The 25979-nt window shown below is 45.7% G+C and overlaps 2 protein-coding genes across 9 annotated transcripts in view; one reads left to right on the forward strand and one right to left on the reverse strand.

The window, feature by feature from the left end:
* Positions 1 to 7436, reverse strand: part of TIAL1 (TIA1 cytotoxic granule associated RNA binding protein like 1) — a 539174-nt gene extending 531738 nt beyond the window's left edge. For 4 of the 7 annotated variants that reach the window (XR_004539125.1, XM_033940858.1, XM_033940860.1 and 1 more), the window contains exon 1: positions 7204 to 7433. Coding sequence is in view for 4 of the 7 variants with exons in the window: in XM_033940858.1 (XP_033796749.1) it covers positions 7204 to 7247 (44 nt within the window). In the remaining 3 variants the exon portion in view is untranslated. Of the gene's footprint in view, positions 1 to 6914; positions 7173 to 7203 lie in introns of those variants that run through there. The other 3 variants (XR_004539126.1, XM_033940857.1, XM_033940861.1) reach the window with 3 other exon arrangements.
* Positions 7437 to 23087: 15651 nt separating this feature from the next.
* BAG3 (BAG cochaperone 3) overlaps positions 23088 to 25979 on the forward strand; it is a 70478-nt gene continuing 67586 nt past the window's right edge. The window contains exon 1 of one of the 2 annotated variants that reach the window (XM_033942569.1): positions 23088 to 23506. In XM_033942569.1, coding sequence (XP_033798460.1) covers positions 23345 to 23506 — 162 coding nt within the window. In that variant the 5' untranslated portion in view covers positions 23088 to 23344. The remainder of the gene's footprint in view (positions 23507 to 25979) is intronic. The other variant, XM_033942567.1, reaches the window with a different exon arrangement.

Below are 25979 nucleotides of genomic sequence, written 5' to 3' on the forward strand. Positions count from 1 at the left end.
GAGGCGATGCCGAGGTATTCGGGGCCGAGGTCAAGGCCGGAGCCGAGGCCGGGGCCGACCTCGAGGCCGAGGTAGAAGGTTGGTCTGGGGCGAAAAGATCCGCCATGCGGGCTTTCCTTCGACGGAGGGCCCGGTTCTGGAAAGTAGCGCACTGGGGACAGGAGTCGGTTGGATGAGCGGCCCCCAGGCAGAGGATGCACCGGCGATGCGGGTCGGTGATGGAAAGAAGCCGCTCGCACCGGGTGCACTTTTTAAAGCCGGTCAAAGGCCGGGACATAGAATCGAAAGTGGCCGCGGCTCGAGTAGCCACGCGGCCACGGGGACCCGGAAGCCTCCGGGTCGGTCAAACGAAGCAGGAATCAAGTTGAAGAAGAAAAAATTTCGCGCACAGCGACTTAAACGATGAAAAACAAGAAAAATCGCGGTGCTAGAAGGCAGTTGGGGCAGAGCCAGAAAAAACACGACTTCTAGGCTCAGCGGAAAATTCTGAACTGGAGACCACGAGGGGATGCACCCCCTAGTGGAGCAGGAAGGCACGCATGCGTGGAGCAGCAGAGCAAACTTAAATCTTCAATCAAGTTTGCTTGAAAATGCTTCCGCATCGGGGCTCCGTAGATGACGTCACCCACATGTGAGAATATCATGCCTGCTTGTCCTGGGATAAAATCTGTTTCAAAGCTTTTTTCATTGTCTGTGATGAGAGTATGGACTTTGGAGGTGTAGCTCAATTAGCTGTGTTCCTTTGTGCTTGCAACACAAATTTCAACATTTTTGAGAAATTATTGGCACTACAACAGGACAAGCTGACAAATGGAACAAAAGTTTGAGTAATTTTATTGTAAAAGCTTCCCCATGCCAAACCATCACTGAAACAACTTTGACAGTGAATGCAGCAACTTACCAAGTTCTCTCTAATATTAAAATCTTACGTATTATTCTGGATTATAATCTAAGAATCAAAAATCAGATAGATGCCTTGGTATGCAAAAGTTTCCATATCTTATGGAAACTGTGTACCATAAGATCATATTTCGACGTTTCATCCTTCAAATTGTTGGTCCAATCCCTGATTCTGAGTCAATGAGATTATTGTAACAATTTACTTGACAGGTATTCAAAAAAATCTTCAGAGACTGTGTATAATTCAGAATGCAGCTGTGCGCTTGATCTTTGGACTAAAGAAGTATGATCACCATTACTCCATTTGTTCATGAGCTGCATTGGCTGCCGGTGGAGGCTTGTGTGATGTTTAAGTTAGGTTGTATCTGCTACAAATTACTATTCGGTCTTATTCCCAGCTATTTGGTAGATTCTTTTACTTGTGTTAATATAAAGCATCCAAGACACTCTTATCATTCCCTTCTGTCAAAGGATGTAAATATAAGTACCATCAATGTCTTTTAGCGTTTCAAGCAACCTCATGGAATAAAGATTTAAATTCCTTGATCTCTAATGCTGGGTCGTATCAACATTTCAGGAAAAACTTAAAAACCTATTTGTTCACTAAATTCTTAGGTAACTGATCTTATCCATTTTATATGTCTCCTTACTTTTGGGAACCGCATGGATCTTTACTGTTATGCAGTATAGAAGACTTTTATGTTATGTTCTTATCAAACCTTTAGAAAATCAGTTAAGACCTATCCTATTTGACAAATTTGTTTAACTTTACACTTCTGACGATATTTTTATCAGATCGTCTGATGTAATTTTGTTTGTATGCAGTCTCTTTTTGCTGTAAACCGCTCTGAACTGTCAAGGTACTGCATTATTTTAAAAAGTTATTATTAACAATTGTGTTTATGAACTTCTGCAAAAATACAATTTACCTCTGTCAAAACTAAGGGCTCCTTTTACAAAGCCGCACTAGGGCCTTAACGCGCGCTAAATTGCTGCGCACACTAGCCGCTACTACCTCCTTTTGAGCTGGTGGTAGATTTTCAGCTAGCGCACACTATAGCACGCACTAATCCGGTGCGTGCACTAAAACACTTAGCGCACTTTCATAAAAGGAGCCCTAACTTCTGGAACTACAGATGGAGCTCCTTCAATGGCTTGAAAAATCAACGGTTTTGTGACATTACTGCGAAAAAAAAACCAACAAAGTGAAACTTGTGGCGGATCCAATATTCATCATATGCATTGCATTATACATAAAGAAGTATTATGCACAAAGGTGATAAACATGGAAAATGTGTTGACATTTGTCAAAAAAATTATCAATTTCATAAGATATCGAGGCTTAAATCAGCAACAATTATCTGCTTTCTTAAGTGAATTAGAAAGCGAACATTCCGGTTTGTCCTACTTTACCAAGGTACGTTGGCTATCCTGAACCAAGGTCCTTATACAATTCCGGGACTTGAAAGAAGAAATATGTCAGTTTTAATAACTAAAAATCAAGACATAAACTTATTTTCTGATCCAGTATGGTTACAAGATTTATTCTTCATGGTTGATATAACAAAACACTTAAACGCTTTAAATTTAAAACTGCAAGGAAAAGATAAGATCATTACAAACATGTGTGATCAAGTTAAAGCATTCCAATGTAAGCTAGTTCTTTGGGAAAAGCAGTTGAAAAATGAAGATTTAAAGCACTATCCAACTTGCAACATAAACAAATCAAGTTTAGGTGAAATTGCACCGAATCAAAAATATGCAGAAAAAATGTGTAGATTTTAAATCTTTGGAAGACAAGTTTTCTTTGATTTTCTCAATAAATATATTAGTTACACTTACGAAAGGAAATAAGTCTACTATCAGATCCAGAATTACCGACATTCACCTTAGTTCAGTTTTAAAAGTTATCACTGCAGACAAGATTTCCCCCAAAATAGCAAAAATAGTAGCAGAGAAGAGATACCAAGTATCAAGAAGAAAACAATAATTTTATTGTTGCTCTTGATCTTTTTTTATACCGTACTTTTTGAAATAAATATAAGTTTCCATGAGAAATTACGTTTTTGCTTTTTTTGTGGCCCACATAAATTTAAACCTTGTTTATCTGGCCCGTGTCAGCCTTTGAGTTTGACATGCTTGGTGTTAAGTAATCACAAACTGAAATTAGAAATATGGTGACAAAAGTTAAACAGAACTACCAAGATTCCAGACACTGCACACAGTGCAACACCACAGAATAGAGTGACGCATGTCCCCCCCATACTGTGCAAACTTTTTATTTTTAAAAAAAATTATATTTCACTTATACCTAAGCAGATTAGGAAAAAAAGAAGTTTAATCATGATAAAAACACACAAAAAAGTATAAGACAACAAAATAATATACAGATAAAATTTCCATTAATCACTTCATTGCTTCAGTCACTGCTTCTTAACTACTTAAAAAGCTTCTATAAAAGAGATGTTTTTAATAATTTTTTAAAAAGTTATTATTCATTCTCAATTATCCAACTAGATTATTCCAAAGCTTCACCTCTGCCACCGAAATAGCCATAGCAGATGTTAATTTGAAAAAAACTGACAAATACTTTACAAATTAAATAGAAATAAAAGATGGAAAATAAGAGACAGATGCGCTACCAGAAGGGGGAGGCAGAAAATGCAGCCAGCACTCTGTGAGCCTCCCATGGATGCCTAATAACCTGCACTCAAATCCCTGCTAAGCAGTAGGTGAGGGAAGGTAAACAGGGACAGTCCCGAGCTCCAAAATAAGTGCAGGCTGGCTAACAAGTACCACCAGGGATCAGCCTGTCAGCTGCAGACCAAGGTCTGTTTCTTCTCTATCCAGGTAGAGCTGACACTAAAGGTGATGAGTTTCAAGTACTTAAAAACAGTGAATAAAAAACAAAAACACCAAATAAAATAAGAAAAAGGAGAGAGCAGAACAGAAACACTCCTTTCGGCTCACAAGGGAAAAACTGCAAGTGACAGTAGAGCTCCTGGTAAAGTAGGAGGGTCAGAGAAAAATTCTGGAGTAGATTCCTTCTGCATATGGCTCGCAGCCTTGATGAGATAACTCGATTATCCAGAATGACACAGCTATTGCACTGGAAGAGCAGTTCAACGTAGCTAGTTTTAAGAAAGTTTTGGACAATTTCCTGGAGAAAAAGTCCATAGTTTGTTATTGAGACAGACATGAGGGAAGCCACTGCTTGCGCTGGATCAGTAGCATGGAATGTTGCTACTATTTGGGTTTTTGTCAGGTACTAGTGACCTGGAGTGGCTACCATTTGAGGTTGAGGGGTGGTAGATTCAAGAGCAATGTTAGGAAAATCTACTTTACGGAGAGGGTGGTGGATGCCTAGAATGCGCCCCAGAGAAGTGGTGGAGAGGAAAACGGTGACGGAGTTCAAAGAAGCGTGGGATGAACACAGAGGATGTCGAATCAGAAAATAATATTAAATACTGAACTAAGGCCAGTACTGGGCACGGTCTGTATATGGCTGTTTGGGAGAGGATGGGCTGGGAGGGTATAGATGGGCTGAAGTTGGTTTTGACAGAGATTTTGGCAGTTGGAAAAGGGTAGAGCTTTGGATTCTTGCCCAGTAATAGCTAAGAAGAAAAAATTTAAAAAATTTAAATTGAATCATTGGGCAGACTGGATGGACCATTCGGGTCTTTATCTGCCGTCATCTACTATGTTACTAGATAGACCACTGGTCTGACTCAGGCTATTCTTAAGTTCTTATTAATGCTGTCAGCGGCACAAAGCTTACAGGCTGCAGCATGGAGGGACTGAACTCTGGACTGGAGTACCCCCCGATGAGCAGCATCTGGGGCAGACCACTACACCTTTTTGGTATGCGACTGGGAGAGTATATAACCAAGTCACTGGACTAGTCTGGAAGGATGATAATGAATCGGGTATTCTGCACATGTGTGTTATACCTAGAGTCAGAGATGGTTGCTAAATTTTTATTTCCATTTAAGATGTATTAAGCATCTTTATGGAAAGCTTCATCATAGGCTGAGCAAAGCAGTGATGGCTGGATACAGGCAACTTATACAATAGTAACAGAAAAGCTATAGTAAAAGTGAGGAAATGTCATGCGAAAGACAATTTAAAGTTGGAAATAAGCAAATTACAGTTTTGTTTTAAATTTACTACTTAATCAGGTTTCAGGTTTATTTAAAAATCTGATATACCGCTTTATCAAAATTCAAAGCGGTTTTACATAATATAAAAACATTGCTTCATTGCATGTCCCCTAGTTTTAGTATTTATGGAAATAATAAACAAGCAATCCATATTTACTCCTGAGCCATCACTTGTCCAGGCTGAAGAGCCCCAAATGCTTTAGCTTTTCCTCACAGAGAAACTGTCCCATCCGTTTATCATTTTCATCATCATCCTCTGTACCTTTTCTTAATTACACTATATCTTTGAGATGTGGTGATCAGAATTGCACAGTATTCAAGGTGCAGTTGCACCCTTTCCTAATAATTCTTAACTTTCTATTTGCTTTTTTTAACCACCACCGGGGTTAAACTATCATCAATTATGACACCTAGGTCCTTTTTCTGGGCACTGACTCCTAATGTGGAACCTTGCATAGTTCGGTTCCTCTTTCCCACATGCATCACTTTCTATTTGCTCATATTAAATGTTGTCTGCAATTTTGTTCCCCAGTCTCGCAAGGTCCTCTTGCAATTTAACTTTGAACAACTTTACGTCTTCAGCGAATTTCATTACCTCACTAGTTATTTCCATGTCTAGATCCTTTATAAATATTTTAAAAAGCAGCAGTCCCAGCACAGACCCTTAGGGAACTCCACTATCATCTCTTTCTATTTAGAATACTGGCCATTTAATTGTATTCTCTGTTTGCTATCTGCTGACATTTATTATAATCATGATGACTTCTGTGTACATATCCTTGTAACCCATTCTAGGCTCCTGGGGAGGACGGGCTATAAAACAAACTAAGCCCCTCTTTACAAAACTGTGATAGCATTTTTTTAGCACAGGCTGGCACACTGAATACTCTGCGCTGCTCCTGATACTCAGCATGTTGGCCTGCACTAAAATGTGTGTGGGGGGGTAACTAACTAAATATGGTAATCTATAGCATTACCACGAACCATCTAAAACAAAATTACTATAAAAATTGCCATTGCATACACCAATATTTGTCAACATTTGCTTATTTCTGATCTGAAGAGGGGGTTAGATTCCAAAGCTCATCATAAAATGCATTGAGTTAGTCCAATAAAAAAAGGTATCAACTTCTTTCCTTTGTTTTATTTCTATATTACCTTAAATTGAGTACAACTGTGAGTGAAATCTATCAGCTTGACTGCCAAGTTTGAATGGGTGCCTCCAGAGAAATGTACTAGAGAATGACACAGGGACCAATTTTTCCCTGTCCCTCTCCCATTCCTGCCAGCTCCGTCCTCACCTGCACAGGCCTCAAACACTTTAAGATCATACCGTGTTCGAGGCTTGTGCGGTTAAGGCAGAGCTGACAGGAGAGGGTCAGGGACAAAAGTTGTGGTGGACAGGGAAATTGGGTTCTTGCGGAGCCATCATTCTCTAAAACAGAGGTGTGAAAGTCCCTCCTCGAGGGCCGCAATCCAATCGGGTTTTCAGGATTTCCCCAATTAATATGCATGAGATCTATTTGCATGCACCGCTTTCAATGGCTATTCATTGGGGAAATCCTGAAAACCCGACTGGATTGCGGCCCTCGAGGAGGGACTTTGACATCCCTGCTCTAAAATGTACCACTAATATCCCGCATACCTATGAGAAAATATGGGAATCCCTTCATTAAATGATTTTTTTTTTTCTTCTTATAATTTTGTGTGATTTCAATATGTCATATGACTAACACTGGTTACTTCAGTGCTTCTTTATTAGTGGTTGTTAGTGTTATTCACTGTTTTGGTTTGCAACAAATGTACTTGAACTAAGAGCAAGAGCCGGTTTTCAGGGCTTTAATGCTGAGTCACCTTTTCCTTCTGGAATTCGGCTACGAACTTTACACAAACATAAAAGCTCCCTGACTCTTGGGCCAGGCAACCTGCCAGCAGCAGCCCCAAAGGAAAAGAGCCATCAATTAGTGGCATCCAGGCCCGAGCTCGGAGACGTGGATCCATTTCCCCGTTCCGAGGCGCGCAAACGAGCTCCTACTGAAGGCAAAGGGCCGAGTCGCAGCTTCGGTGACACGGGCAGGACGCGGCTCCGGCCTGCTCCGTGCAGCTCCCGCGCTCAGGAAGCGTCCGGCCTCTCGTTACTCACAGGGTCCGTGGCTGCCCGTCGTCTTCCATCATCATCATCATCATGGCTGCCGGGGCGAGGGAGAGATGGACGGGCGGGGAGGGAGCGAGCAGACAACTACGTCTCCTACAGCACGGCTCATCCGCTGCAGATCCGGGATAACAAAATGGCGGCCGCCAGTCAGTCAGGCAGGAATCCCCGCAACGCGCAGGCGCCGACCTCCGCTCTCCTCGGACCCTACGCGAGAGGAGAGGAGAGAAGCGGTCCAACGGCGCGCGCTCGCCGCACATGCCGAGACCTCGCTTGACCAACAAAGCGCGAGATGCGCGCTGCCGCAGGGACAGCTGGGAACTGGAGTTAAACAGAACACAAAAGAGCGCTGAGGTGGAGGCTATAGAACTTCAGAAAAGACTACAATTCCGGCAGCCGGCTCCCTCTTCCCGCCGAAACGGGGACGCACCATTTTTTTCGTCGAAGACGCGTAAAAATAGTCTTAGACTGGGCTGGTGTTTATTTCATCTCCCCAAATGCCCTTTGTAATGTAAATATAACTGCTTCCCGTTAACTTCTAATGGAGTTGAATTGAAAGTGGATTCAAAGGTGTTTCAGTGGTCTAGAGTAGAGAGATTTGTGAGGATAGATTTCAGCAACAGGGCTTCCCAGACCTCTTCTGAATAAATTACCATATAATAAAGGCTGATAGAGCTGAAAGACATTACCTGCAGATGAATTAGCAAAAGTACATTATGCTAATATGAGAGCATGTATGATATTAGTTGCCTGTGTATTATGGAATACGTGCACAGGACAGTAAACCGCTTAGGTTTAAGCAGGTTAGAAATTATGAATGCATTGGCATAGTAGAAGGGAGTGGTCCACTCCAGGTGTGGTCTTCCTAAGGGTGCAAGAGCACCCCTCACCACCCGCTCTTTGCTTCTCCTTGCTGCACCCGTACCTTTCCCGGCGCTCTCTCTGACGTCACTTCCAGGACCAAGCTGCTGTGGGGTTGGAGATGTTGTAACCCTATACTAAGCCTTAGTCACTTAGGGGTCCTTTTATTAAGGTGCGCATTTAGCACACGCTAAATCGGTTAGCGTACCTTAATTAAAGGCCCCCTAATTATCTTAATTAAAAATTCAGCCCACGGCTTAGCCTTTTTTTTCAGATTTCGGCCCCTGATGTGATTGAGTTTGACACCTCTGGTCTAAGTCCCCTTTTGGCCTAAGTCAGTAGACGCTGAAGTTGGCAGCAGGGAAATGTCCATTCTCAAAAAAAACATCCAAATTGAGGGGTGTTTTTATTTTGAGAATGGCCTACCTGCACGTTCAGCAATCTACTCGCCCAGACTGCCACTACGTCTATTCCTACACCACATTTCTGACAAAAAAATCACCCAAGTCCCAAACGCCCAAACCCAGATCTTTTAGACAAAGGAGGGGCCAGTTCTTCACCTAAAAGCAGCATTCTGAAACTGGCATCTGTCAAAAAACAACGCCAGTTACAGAATCTTGTAACTGCCCCCAACACACACACCGCAACAATCACGGCAGGAGAGATGCCTAATCTCTCCTACTGCAATCGCAATCCCCCCCTCGACAAAACCCCAAACTGGCATGAGGGAGCACAGGCCCTCCTACCAAAGATGGCCCCCTCCTCCCCTCTCCCAACAATACTGGCAGGAGGGATCACAAGCTCTCCTGCCAAAGACGGCACTAGAGAGCTGCACGGGAACGGGGACGATGGGAATCCCCCTTCGGGTTGCGGGGATCCCATGGGGATGCCCCCTATGGTCATGGGAATCCCGTGGGGACGCCCCCTAGGGTCACGGGGATCCCATGGGGACGCCCCCTAGGGTCGCAGGGATCCCATGGGGACGCCTCTGAGGGTCGCGGGGTTCCTGCGGGGCTACGGAGCCACGAGGCTCGTCTTCTCCCTACCTGCCCTGCCGCAGGACACAGCTGAATGGAAGTCTTCCCAATGTCAGCACTGATGTCGGAGGGAGGCAGAGCAGGTAGGGAAAAGGCAGTGGCGTACCATGGGGGGGCAGGGCGGTCCGCCCTGGGTGTAGACGGCCAGGTCCCCTTACCTTTGTGGCGCTTCTCCCGACCAACCGACAACAGGCCCGGTCCGACAAACCTCCCTGCCCTGTAGCGGCGAATCTAAAATACTTTCTTACAGCAGCTTCAATACTCCAGCTGCTGTAAGAAGGTAATTTAGATTCGCGGCTACAGGGCATGGAGGTTTGTCGGACCGGGTCTGTTCTGTTGTCAGTCGGGCAGGGAAGCGCCACAAAGGTAAGGGGCAAAGAGGGAGAAAGGGAGGAAAGGTAGAGTGGAGAGGAAAAGACACTTAAGGTAAAACTGAGGGGGGAGAAGGACGCTGAAAGCACTGGGGAAGACAAAGGGGTGGAGAAGGAAGCTGAAAGGACATGGGGCAGACGGGGGGGGAGAAGGACGCTGAAAGGACATGGGGAAGACAGAGGGGGGAGAAGGACGCTGAAAGCACTGGGGAAGACAAAGGGGTGGAGAAGGACGCTGAAAGGACATGGAGAAGACGGGGGGGGAGAAGGACGCTGATAGCACATGGGGAAGACAAAGGGGTGGAGAAGGACGCTGAAAGGACTTGGGGAAGACAGAGGGGGGAGAAGGACATTAAAAGCACATGGGGAAGACAGAGGGGGGAGAAGGACGCTGACAAGACATGGGGAAGATGGGGGGTGAGAAGGACGCTGAAAGGAAATGGGGAAGAGAGAGTGGGGAGAAGACACTGGCAGGGAAGAAGACAGAGATGCCAGACTATGGGGGAGTGGAGGGAAGAAGATGGGTGCCAGACCAATTTGGAAGGGGGGGGAGAAAGGAAGAGGCACAGTAACAGAGCAAATGGAAGATGCAGAGAGAATGGAAGGAATTAAATGAGAACATGAGGAAAGCAGAAACCAGGCAACAAAGGTAGGAAAAAATTTATATTTCTTTATTTTTTTTTTTTTTGCTTTAGGATAAAGTAGTATATTAGTTGTGTTGATAAAAATTTATAAACATTAGAGGCTCTGGTAGAATCCCGTTTACAAAGTATGTATTCTTCCCAATTAATATTTCCAAATTAATAAAGTATTTTTGCTTATTTGTAAATGGGTTTCTACCAGAGCCTTTAATTCAGTAGCATAATTAAATGAAATAACTATTTCTGAAGTTTATAGGGACGGGTGGGGATTCCTCGCGGGGACGGGTGGGGACGGAGGGGATTCCTCACGGGGACGGGTGGGATTCCTGATGGGGACGGGTGGGACTTCGGCGGGGACTTCGGCGGCTGTCCCCGCGCAACTCTCTAGACGGCAACCCAACCCCCCCCCAAATACTGGCAGGAGGGATCCCAAGCCCTCCTGCCGAAGATAGCACTGTGAACCCCTCACAAATACCGGCTGGAAGGATCCCAAGCCCTCCTTCCAAAGATGTCCCCCCACCCATGCAAGCCCCCAAAAAGTCACCCTCCCCCCCCACTAACCTTTTCAGTTGGCCAGCTTGCTGTTTTCCTGGTCCGGCAAGCAGGCCCGCCATCCTCGGAATGGTGGGTCTGCCCCTTCCCAGTGCATTATGGGATCTACAGGGGAGGATCCTAGGGCCTGAATGGCCCAGGCACCTAAGGCTCGCCCATAGGAGAGGTCTTAGGCAACTGGGCCAACCGGAATTGTCCCAGTTGTCTGAGGCCCCTCCTATGGCTGGGGCCCATGTACCCTATTTCCCCATATATAGGCCTGTCCAGTAGGTGTGAGTTCCATGAGAACTGACAGCAAAGCCATGCAGGAAGCAGCGCGGGGCCAGGCTGGAGACCAAAAAGATCACTCCTGCCCTACACTGCTGGCCGTGAGATTCGAGGAGGCAGCTGTACGCCATCCAGCAAGGGAGGTAAAGGGGGGATGATTTAGAAACACAGTATAGGCCGTCCCAGTTACTGATAGATAAGCCGCGGCTAATTCAGGGCAGTTTATCTACCAGTTTTAAAACTTGCATGGACATTTTCTCCCTATACAAGGGGGCAGCCTATATGTGGGAAAATATGGTAGATTTTATCATGGTTTTCTCCTTTACTTTTCAATGTGACAATGGAATCTTTCCCCTATTGTTTTCTATTCTTTCTACTATTTCCCACATTACTCATGTAAGGAACATATCACTCTTAACATTTTTTTTATATCAAATACCATTTTCCTTCCTATTATGTTATGCTGCTCATTCATGTTAGCACTAACGATACTGCCAGATAGCCCTGCGAATGTATCAAAAGTGACTTTGTAGTTCTGGGAGAGAAGGTGAAGCAGTCAGGTGCACAGCTGGTATTTTCGTCCATCCTCCCTGTCGAGGGTAAATGCCAGGGCAGAGAAACTCACATCCTGGAGATGAATGCGTGGCTATGTGGATGGTGTCATCGAGAATGTTTTGGCTACCTGGACCATGGGATGATTTTCCAAGGGCTGCTGAGCAGGGATGGTGCGCATCTATTAAAGAAGGGAAGAGTCTTCGGCAGCAGGATGGCTAATCTACTGAAGAGGGCTCTAAACTAGAAGTGATGGGGCAGGGTGATCAAAGCCCCCAGGTGAGTATAAGCCCTCAGGTAAGAACATAAGAATAGCCTTACTGGGTCAGACCAATGGTCCATCAAGTCCAGTAGCCCGTTCTCACGGTGGCCAATCCAGGTCAACCGTAACTGGCCAAAACCCAAGGAGTAGCAATATTCTATGCTACCAATCCAGGGCAAGCAGTGGCCCCACCCCCCATGTCTCTCAATAACAGACTATGGACTTTTCCTCCAGGAACTTGTCCAAACCTTTCTTATAACCAGCTACGCTAACTGCTCTTATCACAACCTCTGGCAACGCATTCCAGAGCTTAACTATTCTCAGAGTGAAAAGAAAATTTCCTCCTATTGGTTTTAAAAGTATTTCCCTGTAACTTCATTGAGTGTCCCCTAGTGTTTGTGAAAAATTGATCCACTTATACCCATTCTACTCCACTCAGGATTTTGTAGACTTCAATCATATCTCCCCTCAGCTGTCTCTTTTCCAAGCTGAAGAGTGCTAACTGTTTTAGTCTTTCCTCATATGAGAGGAGTTCCATCTCCTTTATCATCTTGGTCACTCCTCTTTCAATCTTTTCTAGTGCCACTATATCTTTCTTGAGATAAGGAGACCAGAATTGAACACAATGCTCCAGATGAGGTCGCACCATGGAGCGATACAGGGGCATTATAACATTCTTATTGTTGTTAACCATCCCTTTTTTAATAATTCCCACCATCCTGTTTGTTTTCTTGGTAAGTACAAGCCCTCAGTTAAGTAAATCACTGAAAACCTCTATACGATGGGAAAAGGGGGCAATGTCTGGAAAGCAGTATATACTAATGCTCAAAATATGGGAAACAAGATTCTGGATCTAGAAGCTGTGATGGAAGAAGATGAGTTGGATATAGTGGCGATCACGGAGACTTGGTTCCTGGAGAACCATGACTGGGATGCAGTTATACATGGGCTATAATCTCTTCAGGAAAGACAGGGTAGAAGAAAAGGAGGGGGAGTAGTGTTATATGTTAAAGATCATAATAAAGCCACATCATTGCAGGATCTGCAGAGCAAGGAAGAGGCTCTGTGGATCAATTTGTAAAGAGGGAATGGTGAATATATTTACATTTGTATGATATACAGACCTCCTTCACAGACAGAAGAAGTGGACAGAGCTTTAATAGTAGTCATTCAGAATACATCTAAAAAAGGGAAAGGTTTACTAATAAATGATTTAACATTCCGGATGTTGATTGGGGTATCCCTATTGCGGGATCTTCTTGAAGTAGGGAGATTCTGGATTCTCTACAATAAGAAGCTGTTCCAGCAGTTAATAATGGAGCCCTCGTGGGATAGGGTCATACTGGACTTAGTGCTTACAGACAAGGAAAGTGTTTCTGATGTTGAAGTATATGATCATCTGGCATCCAGTGATCACTGCATGGTACGGTTTAATATTAAGATGGGTATAGAGAGGGCTCATTCAAAAGCAAAGGTTCTAAACTTTTTAAAAAACGAACTTTGTTCGGATGGGGGATTACATCAAGAATTGTTTGGATAGGTATGTCTGGAAGGAGTGGAAATGTCGTGGGCAAAACTGAAAGGAGTAATTGTATGATCGACAAACCTTTTTGTGAGGCAAGCAAGGAAAAGTAGTAGCTGAGAAGGTAAAGAATAAAATGTTAGCTTTTATAAACTACAAAAGATCACAAAAAAGGAAGATAGGCAAAAATATCTGGAAAAGTTAAGAGAAGCTATTCGTGTAGTCAGGAAAGCAAAGATGCAAATGGAAGAAAAAATAGCTGATATGGTAAAACGGGAAGACAAGACATTTTTTTTAGATATATTAGTGATAGGAAGAAATGCAAAAGTAGCATTGTGAGACTCAAAGGTGAAGGGGAGAAATATGTAGAAGCTGATAAAGAAAAGGCTGAATTGCTTAACAAGTATTTCTGTTCTGTGTTCATGGCTGAAGCGTTGGGAGCGGGATCACAGAAGACAAATGTGAATATGGATGGAGGAGTAATAAACCCTGATCAATTTTCAGAGGGTTGTGTTCATGAGAATCTAGCTAAAATAAAGGTAGACAAAGCGATGGGGCCAGATGGTGTACATCCGAGCTCCACTGACTGACCTTTTCAATGAGTTTCTAGAGTCAGGAGTGGTACTGGAGGACTGGAGAGGGGCTTGATGTGGTCCCTCTCCACAAAAGTGGAAGTAAGAAAGAAGTAGGGAATTATCCCAGGAAAGCAGGCAGCATATTTTCACATGTGGGTGACATCATTCACAGAGCCCGGATGCGGACAGCTTCGCAAGCAGACTTGCTTGTAGAACTTCAGAAAGTTTGCAACTGCTGCACCGCGCATGCGCGAGTGCCTTCCTGCCCTGTATAAGGGGCGTTTCTCCTCAGTTCTAATTTTTTTGTGTAGCCAAGAAGTCCTATTTCAACGCTCTGTGGTAGACTCAGTTCTGCTTCGTGCCTTCTCTCACCGCAGCTCATGTATATTTATTTTTAGGGTCGCTGTGTATTTCTTGTGCGTTATTTCAGTCATGGTGGGGCCTGCATCGCGGCCTCATCCGGTGGGTTTCGACTTAGCTGTGGCTATCTTCCCATATATGTCCAAGCCAGTAACAGGCTTCAAGAAGTGTAGCCATTGCCAGCACGCGATCTCCCTCAGTGACCCACATCGGTGGTGTATTCAGTGATTGGGACCTGACCATCATCCGGAGTCGTGTGTTCACTGTGCTACCCTTCAACCTTGTGCTCGCACGAGTTATTGAGTTCAGGTGGAAAAGCTCTTCGGAGGTATGGATCCACTTGCCATGGACTCGACCTCGAATCTGGTCAAACTTACAGGAGTTCCCCCTTCTGCCTCAACCTCGGCTTCAACTTTAATCAAGCCATCCTCGTTCGGCTAGACCTTGTCCTCGAGTAAATCTGCTAAGTCTTCTCCTGACGAGACGCTTGTCTCAATGCCTCCCTTAGTTCAGGTACCAGCAGTGGTTATCAAGATACCCAAGAAGCATGTCTCAGAGCCGAAGAATAATTCTTCCTCCACTTCCTTGGACACTATAGCCACACCAAATGTACCAGATCCTCAAGTCTTGGTGTCACATTTGGAGGCTATGATCCAGACCATCTTGGATCATCAATTTGGTAATATGCTTGCCAATCATGCTCCTACCTCGACTCTGCTTCCTGCAATCCAGCCTGAGCACTTAGCAGTATCACAAGGAGTCAAGTCCTTGGCTGTACCTCGAGCTGATCCTCCTTACTCTATACAAGGAGTCGAGTCCTTGGGAGTGCCTCGAGAGGACTCTTCACACTCTATGCAAGGAGTTGAGTCTTTGCGAGTGTCTCCTCTAGAGCATAAGCATGCTACTCAAGGAGTCGAGTCCTTGTCAGTGCCTCAAGATACCTCGACACCAGGCATTCAATTCCTTTTGGTGTCTTGATCTCGATCTCCAGCCCTCCCTCCTTGTATAAGACATCGTCCTTCTTGAGGCATAGGGCAAAGACTCAACTTTCTCGAGAACTGCCTGGTTCGAGGAACGGTTCTCCACACCAGTCGAGGCATTAATCGAGGCACAGGTCCTCTTTTTGAGACAAGATTAATTTCTCCAGGCCTCAAGACTCTTTGAGGTCTCCAACTCTGAAATTGAGGACACCATCTCCAGATACCGCTGCTTCTTCTCCTATGAGAGATTCTATCCACTCTCTCAGTGAGTCATCTATACCTGCATATTCAGGCCTCAGGTATCAGTACTCCAGAGAAGCTTCACTTTCGTTCTCTGCCTTGTGAGGCACCTTGAGGTCATCTTCTTCTCCTCGAGGTCAGCCTTTCTTGGAGCAATCTTTTTCTTCTTTCCTTCATCAAATGAGTAAAGAACGCAATATTACTTTGGACTCTGATTCCAAATACTCTCAGGAGTATTTAGAAGAAATGGGTATGTTTCGTCCTCCTGCGGAGTCTCTCAAATTACCCATGAATAGACTTCTTTCTCAAACCTTCAAGAGAAACCTTGATACAGCTTATTCCATTCCTGCTGTCCCAGGAAAGCTGGAGTCTTGATACATGATGGTCCACTGCAAGGGCTTTGAGAAATCTCAGTTATCCCCTCAGTCCCTTCTTGTGGAGTCTTCTCTGAAAAAGACCAATCCTGCCAAAGTTTATGCCACTGTCCCTTCAGGACAATGGACAAGTTTAGTTGCCGGTTGTATCAAAATTCTCTCATGGCAACTAGAGTTTTGAATTACAACTTTGTTATCATTTCTTATTTCAAGCATTTGGTTGACACACTGCCTGAATATTTAAACTATATTCCTCAACATCGTCTTCCAGATTTTCAGCAGATGATCATCACTCTAACTCAACTCCGCATGCATCTCCTTCAATCTTCCTATGATACATTTGAGCTTTCCTTGAGGGTCGCTGCCTTCAGTAGCAATGCGTAGGCTTGTCTGGCTCCGTACTATAGACATGGACCCTAATCTTCAAGATCGTCTGGCCAACATTCCTTGTCAAGGCAATGAATTGTTTGATGACTCCATCGAGGCAGCTACTAAACGATTGTCTGAACATGAAAAATTGTTTGCTTCCATCACTCGTCCTAAGCCTAAGCCTTCCACTTCTAAAGGCTTCAAACCTCTTCCATCTTATCAGAGGCATTTTCCACAGAGAGCAGTTTCTTATGCAAGAGCACCTCCTAAGAAACAACCACAACAGCAGCAGAGGCAGCAGAAACCTCAGACTCCTGCTGCGCCTAAGGCCTCTCAGCCTTTTTGACAGAGCATAACCTCCATCGTACTGCCTCTATCATCTCCCCTTCCCATTGGAGGTCGTCTTCATAATTTTTACCACTGCTGGGAGATCATTACATCAGATCTCTGGGTGCTGTCCATCATCAGGGAAGGATACTCTCTTCATTTCATTCAGGTTCCTCCAGATCTGCCTCCAAAAGAGTATCCTTCCAATCCATACCAGACCATCCTTCTTCTTCAGAAAGCTTAAGCTCTGCTTCATCTCCGTGCCATCGACGAGGTTCTGCTGGAACAGCAGAGCAGGGGGTTTTACTCCCGTTACTTCCTAGTTCCGAAGAAGACGGCAATCTGCAACCTATTTTGGACCTCAAAGCCCTCAAAAAATTTCTGGTCAGAGAGAAATTTCGGATGCTGCCTCTGGCATCTGTATACCCCCTTCTAGATCAGAACAATTGGTTATGTTCTCTAGATCTCAAAGAGGCTTACACTCATATTACCATTCATCTAGCTTCTCGACGGTTCCTCAGATTTCGGGTGGGGAATCTGCATTTTCAGTACTGAGTGCTACCTTTCGGCCTGGCTTCATTTCCAAGAGTGTTCACCAAGTGCCTAGTGGTAGTGGCAGCAGCTCTGCGGAACCATGGCCTCCCGGTGTTCCCGTACCTGGACGACTGGCTCATCAAGGATTCAACATCTCAAAGGGTTATTGTAGCGACCCAACGGACTACATGGCTCCTACAAAGCTTGGGATTCAAAATCAACTTTCCCAGATCCCAGCTACAGCCCTCTCAAACTTTGCAGTTCATCGGAGCTGTTCTAAACACTGTCTGACTCAGAGCATTCCTTCCTCAGCAACGTCTGGATGCTCTTCTTCAGCTTTGCCACAAAGTGTCTTCCCTTTCTTCACTCTCAGCAAGACACATGATGGTATTACCCGGACACATGGCTTTGACCATTCACGTGACTCCTTTTGCCAGACTTCACCTCAGAATTCCTTAGTGGACCCTGGCATCTCAGTGGGCACAGGCTTGCAACCCAGTCTCTCAACACATCAGAGTGACTCCTTCGTTGAGACAGTCTCTCCACTGGTGGATGCTCTCTTTCAATCTCTCCAGAGGTTTACTGTTTCAAACGCCCCCTCATCAGAAGATCCTCATGACAGATTCCTCGACATATGTTTGGGGGGCTCATCTCGATGGTCTCTGTACTATGTCAACAAGCAGGGAGGAACAGGATCTCTCCCTCTTTGCCAGGAAGCTCTACAGCTGTGGGATTGGGCAATCCTTCACAACACCTTCCTCAAAGCTGTCTACATTCAGGGAGAGAAAAACTGTCTGGCAGATAAATTGAGTTGTCTTCTACAACCTCACGAATGGACATTCAATTCCTCACCTCTTCATCACATTTTTTCTCAGTGGAGGACTCCTCAAACAGATATGTTCGTGTCTCCCCACAACAACAAACTGCCTCAGTTATGCTCCAGGATATACGCTCCTCACCGACTGGAGGCAGATGCTTTTCTCCTGGAATTGACGAATCAGTTTCTCTATGCGTTCCCTCCATTCCCTCTCATTCTCAAGACACTTGTCAAATTAAAACAGGAACATGCCACCATGATTCTGATAGCTCCTCGGTGGCCCAGTCAACCTTAGTACTCCTTTCTACTTCAACTCAGCAGCAGGGAGCCACTGCTTCTACCAGTTTTTCCCTCTCTGCTTACACAGAGTCAGGGGTTTCTACTTCATCCCAACTTGCAGTCTCTACACCTGACAGCTTGGTACCTCTCAACCTAACTGCCACTCTACAGTTTTCTCAATCTGTACAGAACATTCTAGGAAGCCTACCACTAGACAATGCTACAATCAGAACTAGACTACATTTTCTGCTTGGTGCACTGTTCATCACAAGGTGCCTCAAACTACCTCCTTGTCTTCAGTTTTGGATTACCTGTTCCATTTGTCTTAATCAGGCCTCAAATCCACATCCATTTGAGTCCATCTCAGTGCAATTGCTGCTTACCATCAGCCTATTGAAGGGAAACCCCTCTCTGCTCATCCTGTGGTTTCCAGATTTATTAAAGGACTTTTCAATGTCAAACCGCCTCCAGTTGGGATTTCAGTGTTGTTCTTGCTCAATTGATGAAGCCTCCTTTCAAACCAATGGATTCGGCTCATCTTAAATATCTCACTTGGAAAGTGGTTTTTCTCATTCTCTCACCTCCGCTTGCAGGGTCAGCGAGCTACAAGCTTTAGTTGCTGACCCACCTTTCACAAGCTTTAGTTGCTGACTCATCCTAAATTCTTTCAGTGTTTTTTTCCAAAGCCTCCTTCTAACCTTGGAGAAACAGCTGTTCACACTTTGGACTGTAAGCGTGCTTTGGCTTTCTACTTGCAACGCACTCAACCACATAGATCTGCACCTCAACTTTTTGTCTCCTTTGATCCAAACAAGTTGGGACATCTGATTTCCAAGCGCACCATCTCCAAATGGTTAGCTGTTTGCATCTCTTTCTGTTATGCTCAGGCTAGACTGCATCTACAGAGTCGAGTCACAGCCCACAGTCAGAGCCATGGTGGTATCAGTAGCTTTCCTCAGATCTACTCCTATTGATGAAATCTGCAAAGCTGACACTTGGTCCTTGGTTCATACATTCACTTCTCATTATTATCTGGATACTTTTTCCAGATGGGATGGCCATTTTGGCTAAGCAGTTTTACAAAATTTATTCTCCTAAGTTGCTAACACTCCCACCATCCCATTTTGGTTAGCTTGGAGGTCACCCATATGTGAGAATACCTGCCTGCTTGTCCTGGGATAAAGCACAGTTACTTACCATAACAGGTGTTATCCAGGGACAGCAGGCAGATATTCTCACAACCCACCCAACTCCCCTGGTTGGCTTCTCTGCTAGCTATCTGAACTGAGGAGAGACATGGCCTACACAGGGTGGGAAGACATTCGCGCATATGTGGCGTGGCAGTTGCAAACTTTCCAAAGTTGTACAAGCAAGTCTGCTTGAGAAGCTGTCAATATCTGCCTGCTGTCCCTGGATAATCCCTCTTGGCCTCACTAATCTCTAAAGTGCAACAACTCCACTCGCGTAACAAATCTGCTGTTCTTCTTCAATTCGACCTCTCCGCAGCCTTCGATGTCGTTCACCACGACATCCTAATCTTCCAACTCTCCGAAATAGGCATAAGCTCCACTGTCCTAGACTGGTTCTCGAAATTCCTACGCTTCCGCTCCTACACCGTTAATACAAACGGTACCTCATCCCCCCCCTGGAAGCCGAAATGTGGAGTCCCGCAAGGCTCACCCCTCTCCCCTATCCTTTTCAACATCTACATGTCCTCTCTGAAACTACTTCATCTATCCCCCCTAGAAACTCTCTACTCCTACGCTGACGACATCCTCATCCTCCTCGAGACCGACTCGAACCTCTCTAACCTCACTGAAAACATATCCTCTTGTATTACGAACCTCCAATCCTGGGCCCAATCTGTACAAATGAAACTAAATGAGTCCAAAACAAAACTACTTTGGCTCGGCCCTATTTCAGACCATTTACCCTCCTCCATTCCACTACCTTCCGGCCCCACTCTCCAGCTTGAGTTTTCAAGCAAAGTCCTAGGCTTCGTCCTAGACTCCTCCCTCTCCTTCAGTGATCACCTCAACTCCCTGGTAAAAAAATGCTTCTTTAGCCTCCATATGTTGAGGAAAGTAAGATCCTACTTTCACCATTCTCATTTCGCCATCCTCGTTCAATCCACCATCCTCTCCAGACTGGACTACTGCAACTCCCTCTATATATGCCTAACTAAGAAAAACCTCCACAGACTTCAACTAATTCAGAACGCCGCGGCCAAGCTTATTTTCACAAAAGGCAAGTTTGATCACGTCTCCCCTCTCCTCTCCAAGCTTCACTGGCTCCCAGTATACTCCAGAGTCCTCTACAAATGTGCCTGCTTATCCTTCAAGATTCTACATGGCATCCTACCCCCCGTTATCCCACTCCTTTGGAATTCCTCTAACCCACTCTCCTCTAGATCCTCCCAAAAACTGAAACTATCTTTCCCATCTACAAAAGGTATATCCCGCGCAGGAAAACTTGGAACATCCCTCCCTTTTAGAACCACAGAACTCTGGAACAACCTCTCATCCCCGCTCAGAAATGTCAGCTCCTTCCAATCCTTCCGTAAACATCTGAAAACTTGGCTCTTTTCAAAAATCTAATCACCCTCGTTCTCTAGTACCCTGTTCCCTCCCTATCTTCTTATTCCCTCTCCTATATCCATCTTTGTAGTTCCTTTCCTCCTAACCTCTGTAAACCGTGCCGAGCTCTGCGCCTGCGGAGATGATGCGGTATACAAACCTAAGGTTTAGTTTAGTTTAGTTTAGTAACTGTGCTCTCCCTCAGCCATACCACAAGGGGTCAGGCTTCTTCACAAGCCCCCTCCCCACGGTACAGTTTCCTTGTATAGTGCCTGTCTACCACACCCACAGAATGCTTGTGTACAGCCCAGTCAATCTGCCAATCCCGACACTGCTGCTAAATTTCTCCTCTGTAGCTGGCATCTTCTGGGCTATAGTCTGTTCAGGTTGGATCAGGTTTCTTATTATTAAAGATCTGTTTTATTACCCAGATCTCTATCTGGGCCTCAACAATGACCATAACATGCAGTGGCAAAGAGGGGTATAACAACTTCCACAAATCCTGTACTAGGCACCAGAGGTAGCACTCTGCTTGATGCAATCTGGGAAATTTATCCTGTCCAGCCTTCCCAGGCTCCATCCAGGGATCTCAAATGTATTCCCGATTTCTTCAACCAAAAATTTCCTGCCGGTCCACAGGGCCGACATATGCATCAGGCCCAAAACTGTGTTCTTCAACTGCCAGTCCACAGTGCGATTGATGCATTGTTAATAAGATTATATTGTGTGTATATATGAAAAATGAATGGAAAAAATAGTGTTACAATTAGGACTATGGGGGCTAGGTCTGGGGTGGAGATTGGATAGAGATGGGCAAGGTCTGGCCCACGACTTAGCCCAGTGTTCTTCAACCACTGGTCTGCGGACCGATACCGGTCCACAAAATAATTATTTTATTTCTGCTGGTCCATAGGTGTAAAAAGGTTGAAGAACACTGATCTAAGGGACAGCCCCCTCTTCCTACAGTCCCAGATGTGCTGCATATCCACCCTCCAAGGAGGCTATCCCAGTTTTGTCATCTCTCACTAGCCAGTCAATTTCAGGACTCTGCACTGTCCATTCTGTAGCCAACTTTAGTTACAGGCAGGTCCACCTCCTGAAGAGCTAAGCAGAGGGAATTAAAAATTGTTTCTGGCTGCAGCAAGTCAGTGTCAGGATTGAAGGAGAGGGATAGGTATAAGGTTAGAGCGGTTACATACATCAGGAAGCAGCTGGCATGGAGGGCCAGGGTGCGGATTGACATCCCCAGCATTGAGCAGGAAAGTGTGCTGACACAAAGGAGAATAATGACAGCAATGAAGAAGATGTTAAGTGCTAAAAGAGAAAGGAGGTGGATGAATGGAAGGGAGAGAATGAGCTTGAGAGTGGAAAATAAGGTAGATGACAAGATGGCTGCTGAGGGGATAGAAAAAGCAGAAAGATAGTGAGGACTAGTGTGGAGAAGAGAGGGAAAGAAAGTGAGTTTGGGGAGAGTGACAATGAGAAGTAGAAAGTGAATTGGAGCCATAAGGAGAGGAACAGAGAAAGGAAATAGAAATATACAAGAAGTAGAAAAGGGAGGTGTACTCAGGAGGTGCACAAAGAAGTGCACTAAGGAGCATATGCTCTTTGTTTGCAGTCCTTTGATGTGTGCAGGCGGTTTGCTTCCCTCTCACTACCAGCTTCAGCATTGCTGCTGCTGCTTCTGCAGATCAGCAGCTGCAGGAAAACAATATGCAGCAGAGGCACAGCTGCAGTCTTTATGTGCAGCTGCACCTGTTGGTGTGTGTGTGTGGATTGAAGGTGCAATGGTAGACATGGAAGGAGGAGACAAACATAGCTGGAAGGATAGAAAAGGGATAAGACCCTTCAAGTTGTCCAACATCGGTCCTCGAGGGTTTGTAGGAGTTCCCAAATGATTTTGCATAAGATCTGTTTGCATTGTATGTAAATATTGTAGATCTTATGCATATTCATTTGGGATAGCCTGAAAACCCGGTTGAGGTCGGATACCACTGCCCTAGATGGAAGAATGGGGCAAGCAGTGGCTTAATGAGGGTGAGAGGTGTCCGGGTCCGCTTACTGCGCATGCCCTCCCTTCCCTTTCACATCTAGTTGAAGTTGTTGTTTGTGGAGGTCAACCAACATGTTCCTTGCGACCCCGTCGGCTCTCCCTCTGACGTCACTTCCTATGAGTGGCTCCCGGAAGTGATGTTAGCTGGGGGCCGCGAAGAACTTCAACTAGAGATAGGGGGGAAAGAATGGAAAGAGGTGGGGGCGGGGGCAGGGTGCTACACCACTGGGGACAAGGATGCTTGATGGAGACGCGAAGAGAGATGGAAAGTTGTCAGGGACATTGAAAACTTGAGAGTGGTCAGAGGAAGGAAAGCGAATGAGCCCAAGAGGCCAGAGGTGGAAAGAGGATGCGATTGGAGCTGGGGCGGAGTTCTCGGCGCGGGGTGGGCGCGGCCACGCTCGGATCATGTCTATTTTTGCCGCGTGCGGCGAGGGGGCGGGGCTCCGTGGGCCGCTCTCGCCGCGCTGCTGTCCTCGCGCCCAGAACCTTCGAGGCGCCTCTCGCGGCATCCAGAGCCTCCCCCGCTGGCGCGCGTCAGTCGGCGGCCGCTTTTTAAGCCGCGACCCGGAGGCGGCTCGCCATGTCCCAATTGCGCAGCGCCATGAAAGGTCCCAGCGGAGAGCCGCTTCCCCCGGGCTGGGAGATGAAGCTCGACCCGCACACCGGCTGGCCCTTCTTCGTCGATCACAACAGCCGCGCCACGACGTGGAGCGACCCCCGACAGCTGCCGCCACCGCCCGAGGTAAGGGGGGGGGGAGGAGGAGGAGGCCAAGGTTAAAGGGAGCGGCAGGCGCGGCCTTGGCCTAGGCGTCCGTCTCCACGAGCTTGGTTTCCTCTCTCGTGGTACTTTTTGGACCGTCGCTGCGTTCCTGCTCCGAAGAGCTTCCTTTGCTACTTCTCTCGTCTGCCCCGAGCACCTTTCAACGACGCTCAGGGCTTGGGCTCAGGTTTTCAGGCTCTCCACCATGACTGTGCATCTGGAGGAGGCAGTGCGTGCAAATCCATCCTGATGTTAGGAAAGGGGAGAAACGCTGCCAAGCGTTGTTTTGGTTAATGAGAAACCCCCAAACATTTGGCAGATGAGAGATTTGGGGGTCCTGGATCTGCCTTAAGTTATTAAAGAGAGGAGCAACTAGGCAAAACCCATGCAGAAAACCGGCACCCAGTGAGATCTCTAGTACAGCGCTGGGGGCAGATCTGAAGCAGGTTTCTGGATCGGCTCTGTTCCAGGAATCTGCTGGAACAACAAAAAACACAAAAACCCAAACCTGCTAGCATTATGAGCTGCTTAGCTCTGTGCCTGTTTAGACCTGGGAGCTCTGCTGCTAAAGAAACTTAGCTGCTACTTGCTAGTTCAGTGCAAGCCATTGCTTTTATTTTTTCTCTTCATGCTTGTGTGTTTCAGAGGCAACTTCTACATATAGGATTCGTCTAGACCAGGGCTGTCAAACTCAATCACATAAGGGGCAAAAATCTGAAAAAAAGACTTGTTACTTAGGGGTCCTTTTATTAAGGTATGCTAATTGATTTATCTCGTGCTAAATAATCACCTTAAAAAAGGACCCCTAAGTGACTAAGACTTAGTCTTAGTAGAAGTATAGGCTTACAACGTCTCCAATCCCACACCAGCTCTGTGGTGTAAACAAAGTAAATATTGTAATCACAAAACAGAAAATAATTATTTTTCTCTACCTTTTTGTTGGTCCCAGGCTCTGGTTGTCTTCTGATAACTCGCTTGCCAGGGTCTCTTAACCATTTGTTGTTTTCTTCTTTCTCTGTGCTAACCATCCATCTTCCATTTCTGTTCTTCCCTTCCTCGGATGTCTGGCATCTTTCCTTTTTTTCGTGTCCATATCCGCAGCTGCAGCAATGGACCCCACCATCCCCAGATCCACCATCTGTCCTTTTCTCAACTACCCTTTCATCCTGCATCTCTCCCTCCTTCCCCCACCCTCCTAGGGTCCACCATTTCTCCGTTTCTCTTCCCAAGTACCCTCCTATCTAGTATCTCTATCCCTCCCTTCCACACCATCCCTTGTGTCCAACTTATCTCCCTTTTTTGTTCCTTCCCTCTCTCCATCCCATTGCCCACCATCTCTCTCTCTCTCTCCTCTGTTATATTTCTTACCCACCCCACCATCCACTCAGTCCAGCATATCCGCATCTGGACCCCTCCTGAGAGCCTGCCCCCATCCTGAAGGCCTGCATACTTTTCCCCCCTTCTTCCCGGTTTCACCTTCAAATCTGGCCTGCTTTTCCTACCCTCCCGCCATCCTGGCTTCCTGATCTCCTCTGGCCCGCCGGCACGAACCGCTGCCACTGCTGCTGCTCTTCACTTGTACGGGATTGTGTCGGAGGGAACGTGCTACCGAGGTCAAAAGTGGCCTGTGAGGTTTGCTACAGCCGGCCAGCGATCCTCAGCAGGCTGCTTTGAAAAGGAGACCAAGCAAAGGCAGACGCAAGTGAAGAGAAATGGCAGCTGTTCGTGCTGGCGGGCCAGAATTAGTATAGAGTTGAAAATGTCTGGCAGGCCAATTTTTAACACTCCGCAGGCCAGAGTTTGTCATGTCTGGTCTAGAGTAGATATAAGATTGCACAAAACATTGTTTTAGAATGATAGGGAAACTCTTTACTACTACATAGAGAATCTTTTAAATGTCTCTACTGATTTAAAGATCACATTGTGATGTGGTGCAAACTTTTTTTTTTATTTGAAAATTGCTTGGGGTTAGCACTATAGTAGCACTCTAGAAATAAGTAGTACTGTAGTACCACCAGGAACCTTGCAGTCTTTGCCTAAACCACTGATTGGTTTGGCCACATTCCTAGTAGTTAAAACTACCGTACATTCCTCTTTTTTAGAAAGGTATGTCATTTGTTTCTGTGGCTTTGTATTCAGCTTTGCTGTACAGAATAGTTTGTGCAGTAGTAAGCATCTCCATTCCAATTTGGCCATTGTTGCTTTCTTTCTTGGTTCTGAGCACTGTAGTATGTTTTAACATGCATACATTGTCATGCTCGTGAAACATGGATAGTGAATTATATTGAGTTGACTTGCCCTGTGTCTTGTTACTGGACTGTTGAACTTTTAGGAAAAATTAAAGCATGGAGGATACTTGCCAGATCACTACAGGGTGCTCTTTGCCATGTATTCACATTCAGCTCCTTAAATCTTTCAGGTCCTCTTCCTGTCTCTAGCTGCTCTTAGTTTTTCC

The sequence above is a fragment of the Geotrypetes seraphini genome, chromosome 4, assembly GCF_902459505.1.
Source record: "Geotrypetes seraphini chromosome 4, aGeoSer1.1, whole genome shotgun sequence".
Lineage (NCBI taxonomy): Eukaryota > Metazoa > Chordata > Amphibia > Gymnophiona > Dermophiidae > Geotrypetes > Geotrypetes seraphini.